We start from the raw sequence: 14,645 nt of genomic DNA on the forward strand, positions 1-14,645 counted from the left end.
AGTCTTCCAGAGGCCCCTACAGGCACCAGCCCCCGTGCAGTTCTGAGCCTTTTACACACAAGGGTGCAAGTCAGCAACCGTGCAATCCCTCAGAAATGCCCGCCTTCATCCCTGGGCTTGCAGGCTTGCCTCACTGCAGCCCTGCTCAGAGAGTAAAAGGTTAGTTGAGAGCACATTTAAAGCCTGCCCGCCATGGCTGCTGTGGCCAAATGTGGGAGTTAAGCTGTCCCCGGTGCCCTGCCCCCGCCCCATGGGAAAGGCTTTCCTGGCAACCATCCTCTTTTTGGGCCCATTAGAAAAGTGCACATTCCCTTGGTCCCACTGGCTGTGGTCAAGTTTTCCAAAGGGCTGGGGGGAAGCAGAAAGCATTACAGCCTGCTAGGAGCCAATGCTGAAAAGTTTCTGTTTTTCCACCGTCACCCGCGATTTGCAGTTCGAGGTCCCAGCTTGGCCAGAAACCAACTAGGCAGTTTTGTTTAGAAGTAGCAACTTATTTTTATCAAAGATGGAATGCAGAGTTGCGGTCGTTTCGAATGCCACTGCATGGCAACCAGGACTCTTGCTGCAAGCATTCCTGAATCCTCTTCTGTGGGTAGACACTTGGCTTTCTTGCCTATCCCTTTCTCCATCCAAATGCTGGGTGCAGAGCCGCTCAAGTGCCTCAAAATTAAGGGAAAAAAAGCTCTGGAAATTCAAAGTATCTTTATTAAAGTATCTATTTTATTTAATTAATTAATTTATTTAAAGTGTCTATTTTAAATCCAAGTTCTGGCAGTGATCACAACTCTATAAACCCATCCTCAGTTTCCCAAAGCCCACAGCACTCTGGCGTGATGGAAAGGGCTTCGAGCTGGCCTCTGGCCCCCACTCTGGCCCTATGTTGCTTGAGCCAGTCCCTGGCCCTCTCTGGGCCTTAGAGTACCCACTTGTAATTGGAGATTGCCTGGACCAGCTTCCTCAACCTTTCTGGGTCAAAAAAGCTTTGAGATTCTACTAAAAGCTGTGGACCCTCTCCTTGCTGGGGCGGGGGGGCGGGAAATGATGCATTTGTTCATTCATTCAAAAAGTATTTATTAAGCTCCTGCTCAATATGCATGGAGAGACATAATTTTGAATTCCATTTCAGAGGGTTCCCTGGGGGTTCATCCGTGAACCTTAAGGTCAGAAATCCCTGTCGTGAATTCTGCTGTGATGAGCATATATGGACTCATCTAGAAGGACCACAACAATGATTTTAGTAAAGGATCACAAAACTACCGGTCAGGCAGATACCAGAAGACGAAGGCAGCAAGGCAGTCATTACATCATGCAGGTGATGCCCGGCTTCCCTCGCCTTCTCGGTGCCCCCAGCCAGCACGCGCGAGGGCAAACACGCGTGCACACCGGGGCAGGAATGTGCTGTTTCTGGGCACTTGTACTGTGGGGAGCTGGCTGCAGCCCTACAGAGACAAACATCTCTTCTATCCTGGGCTTTATTTTTCTCACGGTCTCTGAAAGGGCTGCGATCAGGTGATAGGTGTGGGACTGCTCCCTGTACAGGTGCGGAGCAGGTATGGAGGGGAGGGGAAAATCCGCCCAGTGTGTACTTACTCAAAGCTCTTTCAATAGCCCTCCCAGGATAGCTCTTTGGCAGGGCAGCTACCACGTCCCTGGCAGGCTGCAGGGAATCTGAGTGTGAGAAAGTCAGTCAAGCGGAGGAAAAGAGGGGAAAAAAAAAAAAGCTTCAAGTCCTCAGGCAAAATACCTTTTTTCTTCTTCTCTCACTCTTTCTCCTTTCTTTAGCTTTAAACCAAACCCACAAACCATTCCGATACCCAGGGACAAAGGAGAGTCTCACTAGAGATGCGGTTATTTGTTTTATGGTTTAAAGCAAACAGGTGATGCAATAAGATGGAGAAAAATCACCCTTCACGGGGCAGAAAGGGGGAAGGAGACAAACACAGCAGCCCCTGATTGTATTTATTGGGCATGATACAGTGGGAAAGATTCCTGGTGTTTTGCTGGTCTCACGTGGGGATCAAAGAAATGACCTCCACTGATGAACAGGGTTCAGTTTTCTCTGTGCTTTGGGGGGAGGGGTGGAGGGGATGAGGAAGACGGAAAAATAAAGGCTGTTTCTCTCTAAGGAGGGCTTTCCAAATCCAAAAGGTTTTTCTTGAGTTTAGGAGCTTAGTTACCCATTTGAGAAGGTGCGGAGAGTGTCCCGTTGGTTGGTACTATTTTCACTGCCCAGGATAAGGATGCTGAAAAACAGCATCTGAGCACACTTGCAAAGAAAGTTTCTACGTGAATGGTTGGGATGGAGGGCTGACAATTTCATGGCTTCGTTTTTTGTTTGTTTGTTTATTTGGTCCAGAAACAAATTCATGGCAAAATTTTGACCGGCTCTATCTGAAAATGTGTGTGTGTGTGTGTTTAAATTATTTGCTCATTCTACCAGTCTAAGCACTCCTAAAGTGGCAGTAAACGAGTTGTTGATTAACTATTTGGCCAACGAGGCTGTTTTAGGCACTGCAGTGAGACCATAACTTGACTATGTTCAACATTCTCCACGCACCTTCAGGGTGCCAAATCCTCAGGAGATGACAGAATCAGGGGAGAAAAAAAAAAAACAAAAAAAACACAGGCTCTTAGGCTAGAAGGGACAGGGGGTGGCATGCCCTGCTAGTTAATTAGGGCCCAAGAGCAGGCAGCAGTCAATGTCATAGCAGAGTTTAATAGAGGAAGTCACTGGTTCTCATAGATTTGGGGGTAACCTGGAAAGGGTTAACTAACAATCTTTCCTGGGAAGATTTTCATTCCTTGGAAGAATCTGGGTCAGAGTATTTATGCAGTTTTTAAAAAGTCAGATGCTGAGCAGAAGCCTTTTAAGAAGCTTGCAAAGTCTGCACAGCAGAAAGCAGGGTAACTTCATAGTCTCATCACCTTTCACCAAGAGGATGTCAAACACACAGGGAAACTCCACTTTTTTCAAAAGCAACAGACAATTTTCTGTCATCACCACTTTTCCATCTGTTTAAAATAAGAAGGAAAAGTCCTTCCCCACTGGCCCAGGTTGCGGGTCAACAAAGGAGGCATTGTTCATCATTTCTTCAGAACATGATAGGACACAGCCCAGTCTGCAGTGTGTAAAGAAAACAGCAAAAAAATCCCAGAGAGTAGCCTGAGGGGCAAGAGCGAGTAAACTCAGCCTGCAATGAGGTACAGGTTTGGCTGCAGACTTGAGGGCTGTCCTGGAAGACGGAAATGAGGCTTGGAAGGTAAATTTGGTCCCAGTCACAAGGATTCCTTGGTTGGACTCCAGGTTGTGGAGGAACATTGCAGTAAAGGGTAGGCAGGTTTCTGCAGAACTTGGATCATTGGACAACGTGCAGTTAACGCCCAGGTGAGCTAGTTCTAGGCAGGTGCTTCCGGGTGAGTGTCAGTCTACACCTGTCACCTAGGAACCTCCTTTACTGGTAGGAACCTCCTTTACTGGTTTGAACCTCCTAACTTGGCCCTCTGCCTCTGAACCTTGCAAACCACTCTCCACGTTTCCCCAGAGCCATCTTTCTAAAGGAGAATTTTGATGTCCCTTCTCTGCTCGAGAGCATTTCATGGCTCTCCACTGTCTAAAGATAAATCCAAAGTCATTTAGCAAGATGTTTAAGGGCCTTAAGTCTCCTCCTCCTCCAGTGCCTTCTTACACTCCTGGCTGTCACATACCCTAGGCTCCAGACCATGTTCCCTGAATAAAGACCTCAAGTTCCAAAGTCTAGGCTTTCAGGGCCATGGGTACGGCCATCCTCCCCAGCCCCATGACTCACCACATTTCCAAAGCTCCAATCCTACCTATTTTTCAAGATACAAAGCACAGGACACCTCCTCCAGGAATTTTTCCAGGATACCGCAATTTATGAGTAATTCAATTATCCTAAAACTTCATTTTACTTCTGTCTAGACATATAACTGTCTCTCTTGAACCTAGGACCTACCAAAGGAATATACGTGGAAATAGGCAGATATCAGCTGCACTTAAGAGTTCAGTGTCTCTCTGCCCTAGGCTCCCTGAGGGCAATAACTATTGTATTTATCCCTGTACCCCCCCCATATAGACCAGAAACAGTGTTGCCCATACAGGTGTGGTTCAGTGTTTCTTTTAGGTTCTCCTGATCTGATGGCTTGGGCCATCATCCAAGCCCTAAAAGAAAGGAATAATAGAGGAATGCTCGGTCATCAATCAGAAAATCAGAGTCTGTCTGCCTCCAGAGTTGCAACTCCTTACAGGCTGCCATTCTATCTCTCGTCGTGGTGATCCCAGGGTTTTTAACACAGTGTCTGGCACAGAGCATGCGTTCCGTAATGAGAAGACAGGGGCTTGCCCAAGGTCACCCAGAGTCGGGAACCGCTGAATCTCATTCGGGACGAGATCTGGTGAAATCATTTACAACATTATCTCAGTGGGGAGCTCAGAGGAAGGAAGGAATGAAGTGACTGAGAAATGTGTGCCAGGCCTCCGGCGGCCTCTAAGCCTAGGGAAGCGCTGGGAGGGCGGGGGGGCGACATCAAACAAGACGCGCTCGGCTCCCGGGCCGCCCCGAACCGCCCGAGCAGCGCCCCGAGCTCCCGGGCGGCGGGAAGGGCGGAAGGGGTGGGGGCGTGGGGCCCGGCGACCCGGGCAAGCGGGCGGGAGGGAGGGACGCGGCGGCGGCGGTGGCGGCCGGCCGGGGCAGTGCGCGTCGCCCGCCCTGCGCGGCAAATCCCCCAGGGAGGCCGCCGCCAGAGCCCTGGCGCTCCCGGCCCGGCGCCCGCCACGTGGCACCCGGCGGCGGCAGCGGCGGCTCCTCCCGGCGCGCGGCCCGGCCAACCGGCAGCACGCAGCCGCCCGCGCCGCCCGCCTCCTCCCGGCCGCCCGCCGGCGGCCTCCCGGGCGCAGAGAGGGGGAGCTGCCCGGCCGCCCTGGACCCGGGGAAAGGGCGGGCGGCGCGAAGTCGCTTTAACCGTAGCCGCCGAGCGGAGGCAGGAGGCTGACCCGGCCGCTTCCTAAGTGCGGTCAGGCATCTCGTGACCGCGGCGGGCGCCGGAGGCCCCGCGGTGGGAGGGAGGGCCGAGGCTGCGAGCAAACAAGAAGGCCCCCACCCCTCCCCCGGGCTGTTGCTAGTGAGGCTTTCGGCAGAGTTAAAACCTCAAGCCCGAAATCAGGGGTGGAGTGGGGGGTTGGAATAATTCCCCACTCTCCACCCCAGGGCGTGCGCTCCCCGCCCGGAAGGGCTGACCTTGGCCCGGCGGAGTTGTGGGGGGTGGGTGGGTGGTAAGCTCCGGGGCTCGGCTCCGGCCGCCCCCTCGGATTCCTGGCCCGGCGGGGGCCAGAGGAGGGGGGCCCGGACACACACACACACCACACGCGGGGAGACACACACACACACACACACACACACACACACACCCCCCACACGCAGCGCGCGCCAATGAGCCCCGGCCAAGGCGCAGGGGGCGGGGTTTTCCCAGGCTCTAGCACAGCAGCTGCTATTTACCTTCTTGGCTTCTCCCGGGGACCAGGAACCAGCCCCCGCGCTCCGCCGCCCGCCGCCGCCCCCCGCCTCCCTGCCCCCGGGGCGCGCGCACACACACTCACACACGCACGCACACACACATCCTCCCGGCCCGGCCGCAGCCGCGGCGGCAATAAAACATCCTGGCACGTGCTTCGGCTCCTGGCGCGCCCTTGCCGGCCGGCTGATGTCAAACTGCAGCTCGGCTGGTGTAGCTCTTAAAGGGCCCGCGCGCGCCGGGTGCCGAGGCTGCCCCGGCCGCCCGCGGGGCGAGAAGGAGGGAGAGGCTGCCGCTCCGCTCGCCACCTCAACATGCGGCAGAATCGAGAGCCGGCGGGTGGAAAGGGAAAGGGTGGCGAGGACGCGCGCGCGTCCCTGAGGCATTGCCATCAAAGCCCCCCTTGTTCATCTTTCATTTGAAATTCCATTTCCTTTCTGCTCAGTTGGAAATTATTCTGATTGTTTCCTGGGGAAACGCGGGGTCCAAAGCCCCAACTCTAGAAGAGAAATGAGGGCCGGGCCGGGGTGGGCGTGTGTCGGGGGGAGGGCGGGGATCAAAAACCACCTTGCTCTGAAAAACCTGCAAATGTAAGATGGAGGCACTTTTTCTGCATGCAAGAAGGAATTTTTTTGGTCCGTTTTCTGCATGGTCGACTTTCACCCCTCTCCTCCCCCGAATGTGCGGAGTCTGAGCGGGAAATCACTTGGATGTTTCCGTAACTTACACCCTTACACAATTCCCCCCTTTTAACCACTGCAATTATAACCTTTTATCCTTGCCCTTCTAAACCTTTTTAAAAATATATTTCAAATGAACTTCTTATTAGCGTCAAAGTAGCTCTGTTACACATGAACGGAAGTAAGGAGCAAAGACCCTAGCCCCAAAAGAAATAAACTAGACTAGAGCAAACCCAATGTGGAAAAATCCTCTCTAAAGCAAAGCCCAGCAGGGAGAGTAGCAAAGGGTTAAAATCCTTTTGATTGACGTTGTAGCCTCTGGTGCCCCGGGCTCAGGCGCGCGCCATTGGCCGCCAGGCCTTGTGCCTGGCGGCCAATGGGGGGGCGCGGTCCACGAGCGGTGCCGCGTGTCTCCTCCTCCCATTGGCTAAAAGTTACTGTGGGAAAGAAAGTTTGGGAAGTTTCACACGAGCCGTTCGCGTGCAGTCCCAGATATATATAGAGGCCGCCAGGGCCTGGGGATCACACAGGATCCGGAGCTGGTGCTGATAACAGCGGAATCCCCCGTCTACCTCTCTCCTTGGTCCTGGAATTGCGCTACCGATCACCAAGTAGCCATAAGATATTGTAATAAACGCTCAGCACTTGCTCAGTAGTTTTGCGAAAGTCTCAAGTAGAAGGGACATAAACAAAACAATTTTTTGTGTGTGTGTGAAGAACTCCAAAAATAAAATTCTCTAGGGATTTAAAAAAAAAAAAGAAAAGAAAATGCCAGCTGATATAATGGAGAAAAATTCCTCGTCCCCGGTGGCTGCTACCCCAGCCAGTGTCAACACGACACCGGATAAACCAAAGACAGCATCTGAGCACAGAAAGGTAAGGGCAGTACCTGCATCTCTTGCAGCCCCAAGAGATTAAGACGGGGTTGGGGGCTCCTTTCTCCCTTAAAATCGAGGGGTGAAATGGCAGGTCCCATGGGAACTCAGCGCTCTTTTTTTTTTCTTTACAGTCATCAAAGCCTATCATGGAGAAAAGACGAAGAGCAAGAATAAATGAAAGTCTGAGCCAGCTGAAAACACTGATTTTGGATGCTCTTAAGAAAGATGTAAGTGGGTAATTCTGCTTTTTTTAAAAATAAAAAAACAAAATACTATTTCTCAGGTACTAAGAGTGAAACCCCCTTGCCAGCGGGATCTTCTCCGCCTGCACTGCATTCTCTGAGGCGGGAGGGCTGAGCCCCTTTAGCCGGGGTTTAGGGATGTCGCCACCACGGCCGGGGGTGGGAGGGACCCCCAGCACTCCGAGGCCGCTGGCGGGGCTCTCACTTTCCTCCCTTGCCTCTTCGGTGCAGAGCTCACGGCATTCTAAGCTGGAGAAGGCAGACATTCTGGAAATGACAGTGAAGCACCTCCGGAACCTGCAGCGGGCGCAGATGACGGGTGAGGGCGGCTCGCCGCGTCCCCCTCTGCGGGCGTCCCTCTCTCCCCGCGGTGATTTCTTCCAGACTTCCGCCCGTGGTTGTGAGAGGCATTCAGCTACATTTTACTGCCTTGGCTCACTCTTGCGTTCCCACGGTCTGGGGCTTATTTATAGCCACAACTCCAAGTTGTTACTGTTCCGGAAAGGGAGGGAGAGAGGTTGTAGCAGCAAGGGCTGCGGGCGGCTTGGCAGTGGGGGAAGCGGGTGGGAGCGAAAGGACTTAGAACCGTGGCGGTTTTTAAGCTGCGTGGAGCCTGGGGTCATCTGGTTTAACACTCCCTCCTCCCCCACTACAGAACGGGAAATACGTCTCGGATGGTGGAGAAGGGGGGAAGGGCATTATCCAAGGTCACATCGCGAGAGGGTGGGGAGGAGGCAAATCTGAGGCTTGAGATCAGTTTAAATGGAGCGACAGGGAACGGAGAGGGAGCGTCTCGGGTTCGGTCGCCAAGCTAGTGTGGAGAGGCGGATGGTTTTTCTAAACCCAGCCCGGTAGCCAAGAGGCAGTGCCGCGGGCGGGTGGTCAGGAAGGCGCGCGGCGGGGACCTCCCAGGGCGGAGGCGGCGGCTTCGGGGCCAGGGCTGTTCGGTGACCCGTCTGTCTCCTTCTGGCCCGCAGCCGCGCTAAGCACAGACCCGAGCGTGCTGGGGAAGTACCGCGCCGGCTTCAGCGAGTGCATGAACGAGGTGACCCGCTTCCTGTCCACGTGTGAGGGCGTTAACACCGAGGTGCGCACCCGGCTCCTCGGCCACCTGGCCAACTGCATGACCCAGATCAACGCCATGACCTACCCTGGGCAGCCGCACCCCGCCTTACAGGCGCCGCCGCCACCCCCTCCGGGACCCGGAGGGCCGCAGCACGCGCCGTTCGCGCCGCCTCCGCCGCTCGTGCCCATCCCCGGGGGTGCGGCGCCCCCTCCCGGCGGCGCGCCCTGCAAGCTGGGCAGCCCGGCTGGAGAGGCGGCTAAGGTGTTCGGCGGCTTCCAGGTGGTGCCGGCTCCCGACGGCCAGTTTGCCTTCCTCATCCCCAACGGGGCCTTCGCTCACAGCGGCCCGGTCATCCCAGTCTACACCAGCAACAGCGGGACCTCCGTGGGCCCCAACGCGGTGTCGCCTTCCAGCGGCCCCTCGCTCACGGCGGACTCCATGTGGAGGCCGTGGCGGAACTGAGGGGCTCAGGCCACCCCTCCCCCTAAATTCCCCAACCCACCTCCCTTCCCTCGGGACACTAAACAGGAACTTGGAGGCTGGGAAAGAAGGGAGGACTTTTGTGATTAAGTGGTTACTTTGGTTTTTTTTTAATTTCTAAAGTTACTTTTTTGTAGAGAGCTGTATTAAGTGACTGACCATGCACTATATTTGTATATATTTTATATGTTCATATTGGATTGCGCCTTTGTATTATAAAAGTTCAGATGACATTTCGTTTTTTACACGAGATTTCTTTTTTATGTGATGCCAAAGATGTTTGAAAATGCTCTTAAAATATCTTCCTTTTGGGAAGTTTATTTGAGAAAATATAATAAAAGAAAAAAAAAAGAGTGAATGCTCTTATGTCTTAGAACTGATTATTTCAGAATATGTAAAAAAGGCCTCAGCAGAATTTGAATTACGTGTAATCTGAGAATTCAGGAATTGGCTCTTTTGTTATTAAAAGAACATTTTAAAAAATCTGTCCAACCTTCTACCAACCCTCCTTGAACTAAATTCCATTTAATTTGTGAGAACCCATCTGATATGGCTTCCCTGATCAATTTGTGGTCAATCTCTTAAAGGATTTCAAAAACTTTTCTAGTTGCAATTGGGTAGTTCATTCAGTCCTGGCACTCATGCTGGCTCCTTCTGAGGAGGGTGGAACAGGGCTGAATTCATGAAGTTCATCAATCCGGTACTATTGCCCACTGCACATTTACGGGTGGCTCCTGCACCACTACTGCCCTGGGGCAGCTCACCAACATCCAAAAACAGTCTTCATAGTTGCAGCCTCCAGCCTTCAAGTGTCGGAGTCTTCCTTTAATTAGTCAGTCTTTAGGTGCAGCTAGACATTTTCTGTACCAGCATCTAAAAGTTTGAAATGCCTCTCTGCACCCTCTTCAAGCAAGCTGAGAAGGTCAACAGATTCCTTCTGCCAAGGAACAGCTAGTTAGACTCCCAAGTGGAGCCCGAGTCCAGATGATTAACACCAGACATATGTTTTTGATAAGTTTCTGCGCTTGGCTCTAATAGAGAAAGCATGTGGGGGCCTTGCTGGCAAGCACACAGGCCATCTTCCCCTTTTAATACAAACAGCAAGCGACCCCTTTGCTTGGTCATGCCCCATTTCCAGGCAAGATGTGGGCTCCAGATAGAAGCAAAAGGGTTGTCTCCGGTTTCAGCTCACATAACCCTCCTTAACAAGTCCTAACTCAAAGCGGACAGCTTTAAACTGTGCCAGGATCTGCAGGGAATTTCTTCCAAATCCCATCACAAAGGCTTGTCAGATTTTGTCAGATTTGGCCAGGTGTTTGACTGCATCCAGGTGTTGGGGAAATGAAAACCACGAGCCCTGCGAGACCAGACACATCAGCGGCGCTGTGGGTCTGGCGGACGCGCCTTCCTCCCCCACCGACGGCCAGTCGTCCTCCCTGCCCGGCCCCTCCCGCCAGCCTCCTCTCACCCCCCTTCTTTTGGAAGGGCTTCTGGGAGGAGAAGGATGAGGCGGGAGAGATCAATCTTTGAAGCCTTCCTAACAAAGATAAAGCCAACGATTTTCTGTCTTGTTTCAAAAGCTTTACCTCTCCCCCACCTAGCTGGCCTTTTCCACAGGCCAGTGTGGAGAGCCGCTCTATCACAGGAATGATCTAGCAGACAGCAGTCAGTTTTCTTAAATACCTTCCACCCAGTTTCAGACCTAGAGTGAGACGTTTAAAAGATACTTTAAAAATTTTGGCTCCTACTTGCATCATTTTGTGTCTGGGAAAGGTGTCCAACACACCTTCCCCCCAGAGAAATACACACATACATACACAGTCTTCTTTATCATATCATTTTTCTGCCGTGTCTCTCTTGTTTAAACACAAACATAATAACAATTGCTCTTTTAAGACACCCATTCCAAGCTCAAATGCTTCACTTGGTAAATCTGTCCTCTGGCTCCGCTGGAAATGTCCCAGCAGAAATAATGGAGACAACAGGGTCTCATTTTTATAGAAGTACATTTATGTTCTTAAAAATTGACACACACACACAGTGAGATCACTAAATCAACTCAAAACTAAATCTCGTTGTCTTTTCCTGCGCTGAAGGGGAACAACTGAAAAAAATGGATTTTAATATCATCAAAAGCACACAGATATGGGGGGAGTGATTAAGGAAAAGAAGTAAACATTTGTTCGTTTGAAAATAATTAGTAGTTTGAAAATGGTCTTTTTTCCCCTGAATTTGGGTTTAAACTAGTAGATGAGGCATTTCTGTACAATACAGAAAGAAAGGGGAGACCCTAGGCCCCAATGGGGATTTTCAGGCTCTTGTGTCAGCTCTGCCACCAAACTCACTGTGTCACTTTGGATGAGTCATTTCCCTTCTCTGGAACATTTCCAAGTCCGTAAAATGAGAGGGTTTCTGTCTAAGGCCCTGTGCCCTCCTGCACCCAGGCTCTTTCTGGAGTAATTAGTTGGGGGAGACGAGAAGCTTCAATCTGGCCCCCACCCGATCCTTCGGGCCTGAACTAATTACACAGCCTCGGGTCGCACCCAGCAGCCCCTCTCCCCCGCCCCCGGGCGGTGACGATGTCTCCTGGAGATCAGGCGCGGCTCCCAGCTCCACGTCCGGATGCTGGCCGCCGGCCTCGCTGCCGCGTGCATTAGCCTCTCAATGGAGACCCTCGGGGCTCCGGCCCCCCGCCGTCCCCGGCAGCATCCGGAGCGGAAAAGGCGCTGAACTAGAAGGGGGCTCTCCTGGGTCTAGACGGGCGCCTTCTCTAAGCGGTGAATTGCCGCGGCTGGGAGGCGCGCCCCATTGCACCCCACGCGTTGCTGGAGTGGGGACCCAGGGGTTAAGCCGGACCCCCTCATCGTCACCGCCGTCCCGGGAAACCTGTCATTAAAGTCAATTAACTTTTCCCACACCCCTTGGCCGGTAACAACCCGCTGCTAGCTTCCTCCCCGGCTCCTAAGTGCAACCAGATGGGCGGCCGAGCTGCCCCCGCCGCGCGCCCGCCGGGGCCGCCAGGGGTTCCAGGGAGGCCGCCAGGGCCCGCGGCCCGGGCGGGGAGCAGGTCGGGGCGGCCACGCCGGGCCAGCCCCGGCGGCCCTGCAGCCAAGGTGGTTTGCTTAGCAGGCCCGGCTGCTTTCTGGCAGGAAATGAATAGCTCCCAGATGAGCTCAGGCAACCTGAGAGGTCGTGAGAACGGCGCGAACCCCCGCCTGTGCAGCCGGCAGCCTGCCAGGCCGCGGGGGGAGCGGGCGGCAGCGGCGGCGGCGGGAGGCCGGGAGGCCCGGCAGGCGGGCGGGCGGCGGCGGGGGGAGAGGGAGGAGGGAGCCGCTGACACACGAGCCCGCGCCCGCTCCCGCTGACAGGCAGGCAGCCGCCCGCGCCCGGCCGCCTCCCCCGCTTCCCCGCCCGGGGCCCCAGCGCCTCCCAAGCAGCAGGCCCTTAGCCGCAGAAACGCGGCCGCCCGGCCCGCCGGGCCCGGGGGTGGGGCCGCCTGCCAGTGTTTTTCCAGTTCCCCCGGTAGCTCCGGGCCGCATTTAGAAGCCGGGAAACTGGGCCGAGGCCAGTGTCAGGGCAGCACAGGCCCTCGCGGCCGCCGGAGCCCTGCCAAGCGGCAGGCCAGGCCTTGGGCGGGGGCGGGGGTGGGGGGATGGAGGCGGGGGTGGGGATGGAGGCGGGGGGGTGGAGGATGGAGGGGGGGCGGAGGATGGAGGCGGCGCGGGGAGCGGTCGGGCAAGGGCGGCTCAGCGCACACCGTCGTCCCAAAAAAGACAGAGCCAACAGACGGCAACTCGCGACTCCGTAAAAAAGGAATCTCATCTTCGAAAACCCATTACCTACTAAGTGCCCAGTAAGCCCCCTGCAAGCGCTAAAAAGATAACACTAAGTGCCACCCAGCCCCTGCCCTCCCAGAGCTCTCAGTTTAGCTGGGGAGACAGACAAACAGCCAAGTGACTCACCCCCGACCTGATGTGGGACGTGCCAGAAAAGAAGTTTCAACAAAGGGCACCTAAGAACAGAGAGATTGATTTCTGATTTGAGAGGAAACCAGGTAAGGTCTTCAGAGAGTTGGCACCTGAAGCGGAGAGGTGACAGATGCGTTCCACAGGAAGAGATGGGAATGGAACTGTGAGGGAAAACGCAGAGAGAGGTAAATATGTAAGTCCAGTTTGGGGGAATTTCAGGAAGTTTGCCATGGTGGTACTGAAATTTTCAAATATGTGAATTGGCTCAGAGGTCAAAAACATAGAGCCAACCAAGGTTGTCTGCTTCAGTCCTTGGACTGCAGAATAGCCCAGAGGTTAAAAGCACATGATCTGGCTTCAGGTTGTTTAGGTTGTAAGTGCAGGCAAATTACTTATCTTCTCTGTGCTTCCTTTGTACTGTACGTGTCATTTGTACCTCACAGGGTGGTACGGCATAGGGTTGTGAAGATGAAATGCATAAATGCAGGCAAAGCATTTAGCTTGGCATGTAAGCCCCCAGTGCATGTCAGCTATTAATGATTCCTAAGCCACAGTGAGGGATGTTCACCAAACGGGAAAGCCAGCCCTGGCCTTTGCCCAGTGATTTCAGGAGCTGCTTGTAATTGCACCGGGCCCCATGTGAGAGCACCACTGCCTCTTCCCTAGGTTCTGAATTTCATGTATGCATTCAATAATTATTGAACCAGGTACCATGGAAATAAAGGGAAAAGAAAGGCATGATCTCTGTAGCTATAAAGCTCACAGTCTAGTAGGCCCAACAGACTAGTTTAAAAACAAAAATGAATTACTCTATGTTAAGTGTCATAAAAGAGGAGTAGTGTACACTGGTGGTACAAAAAGATGGTGACACATTGTAACAGGTAACTTTTGCGGCCTCCAAATCATGATTAATTTTTGTATAAATTTTTGTGACCATAGAAAGTGCTGGTATAGTAAATAACTAGTCAAATTCTACCTAAGAAAAATTAGTGTCAAATGGTTAATTTTAAGATTAATCGTTTTACAATACTAATATCTTTTGAATGAGCAGAGTCACCTTGATATGGTCAAGGAATGCACTGGGAGTCAGGGAATCCTGGTTCCAAACTGGCCACTGCCTGTGAGATGCTAAGCAAATCCTCTTAAGTCTCTGGTCTTCAGTTTCCTCACTGACAAGGTGAGAAGCTTAGACCAGAAGTCTCTGAAGTCCTTCTCAAGTCCACAGTCTGTGATTATCTCCTCAGCATGCTTCCGTGTGCCTCTGCATCTTGACACTTGTGATGGGGCTACAAGAACCCCAAGATTTTGAAACAGACCTGAAGCATGGGCCCTGTACTTCCACTGTTGCAAGGAAATAGGCCACATGTTTTCTTGGAGACCTGCTGTGTTAGTGAGAATCGTGTTCCCTGTGTGACCCATCAAAGGAAGACTACATCTAACAGGATAGATGTATCTAATATCTGCCACTAAGACCCTATCCTTCGCTGTGATATCTTGTTATCTTACTTGGAAAACAGAATAGCAAGAGTTAAAAATGCCATCACTTTCCCTCTTCACCCTAAGCACTTTCTCCCCACCCCCCTTCACTTGCACACTTCTTTTCTGAAAAGAGAATGTGGTCTGTTGATTACCAGACTCTCTCCATTTAGGAAACATATTTCCCCAGCTGGTTAGAGTTTTTCCACTAGTACACTTACTGAAGTAACTAAACTTACTGAATTAGTCTGGTTAAACAAGAAGAAATTAGTGAAGTCAGTCTGAATTAGTGAAAAATCTGAATTTTAAATATCCAATAGGAGGAA

At 52.8% G+C, this 14,645-nt stretch overlaps 1 protein-coding gene and 1 long non-coding RNA gene across 2 annotated transcripts; one reads left to right on the forward strand and one right to left on the reverse strand.

Moving 5' to 3' along the window:
• Window positions 1-385: 385 nt before the first annotated feature.
• LOC137225050 (uncharacterized) lies at window positions 386-5,580 on the reverse strand. The gene is made up of 3 exons (XR_010943667.1): window positions 5,514-5,580; window positions 1,591-1,668; window positions 386-660 (listed from the first exon to the last, which is right to left on the reverse strand). It is a non-coding gene; the product is annotated as an uncharacterized lncRNA (long non-coding RNA).
• Window positions 5,581-6,706: 1,126 nt separating this feature from the next.
• HES1 (hes family bHLH transcription factor 1) lies at window positions 6,707-9,318 on the forward strand. The gene is made up of 4 exons (XM_067738450.1): window positions 6,707-7,085; window positions 7,219-7,314; window positions 7,561-7,648; window positions 8,307-9,318. The coding sequence occupies exons 1-4, from the start codon at window positions 6,978-6,980 to the stop codon at window positions 8,855-8,857; spliced, it is 843 nt and encodes a 280-aa protein (XP_067594551.1). The 5' UTR covers window positions 6,707-6,977; the 3' UTR covers window positions 8,858-9,318.
• The last annotated feature ends 5,327 nt before the right edge of the window (window positions 9,319-14,645 follow it).

The sequence above is a fragment of the Pseudorca crassidens genome, chromosome 5, assembly GCF_039906515.1.
Source record: "Pseudorca crassidens isolate mPseCra1 chromosome 5, mPseCra1.hap1, whole genome shotgun sequence".
Lineage (NCBI taxonomy): Eukaryota > Metazoa > Chordata > Mammalia > Artiodactyla > Delphinidae > Pseudorca > Pseudorca crassidens.

Excerpts from the sequence above, each read along its gene's own strand:
- HES1 (XM_067738450.1), top strand. The coding sequence starts at position 6,978 with ATGCCAGCTGATATAATGGAGAAAAATTCCTCGTCCCCGGTGGCTGCT. Across the intron at positions 7,315-7,560 it reads TGGATGCTCTTAAGAAAGAT|AGCTCACGGCATTCTAAGCT; the intron begins GTAAGTGGGTAA and ends TCTTCGGTGCAG. Across the intron at positions 7,649-8,306 it reads GCAGCGGGCGCAGATGACGG|CCGCGCTAAGCACAGACCCG; the intron begins GTGAGGGCGGCT and ends TCTGGCCCGCAG.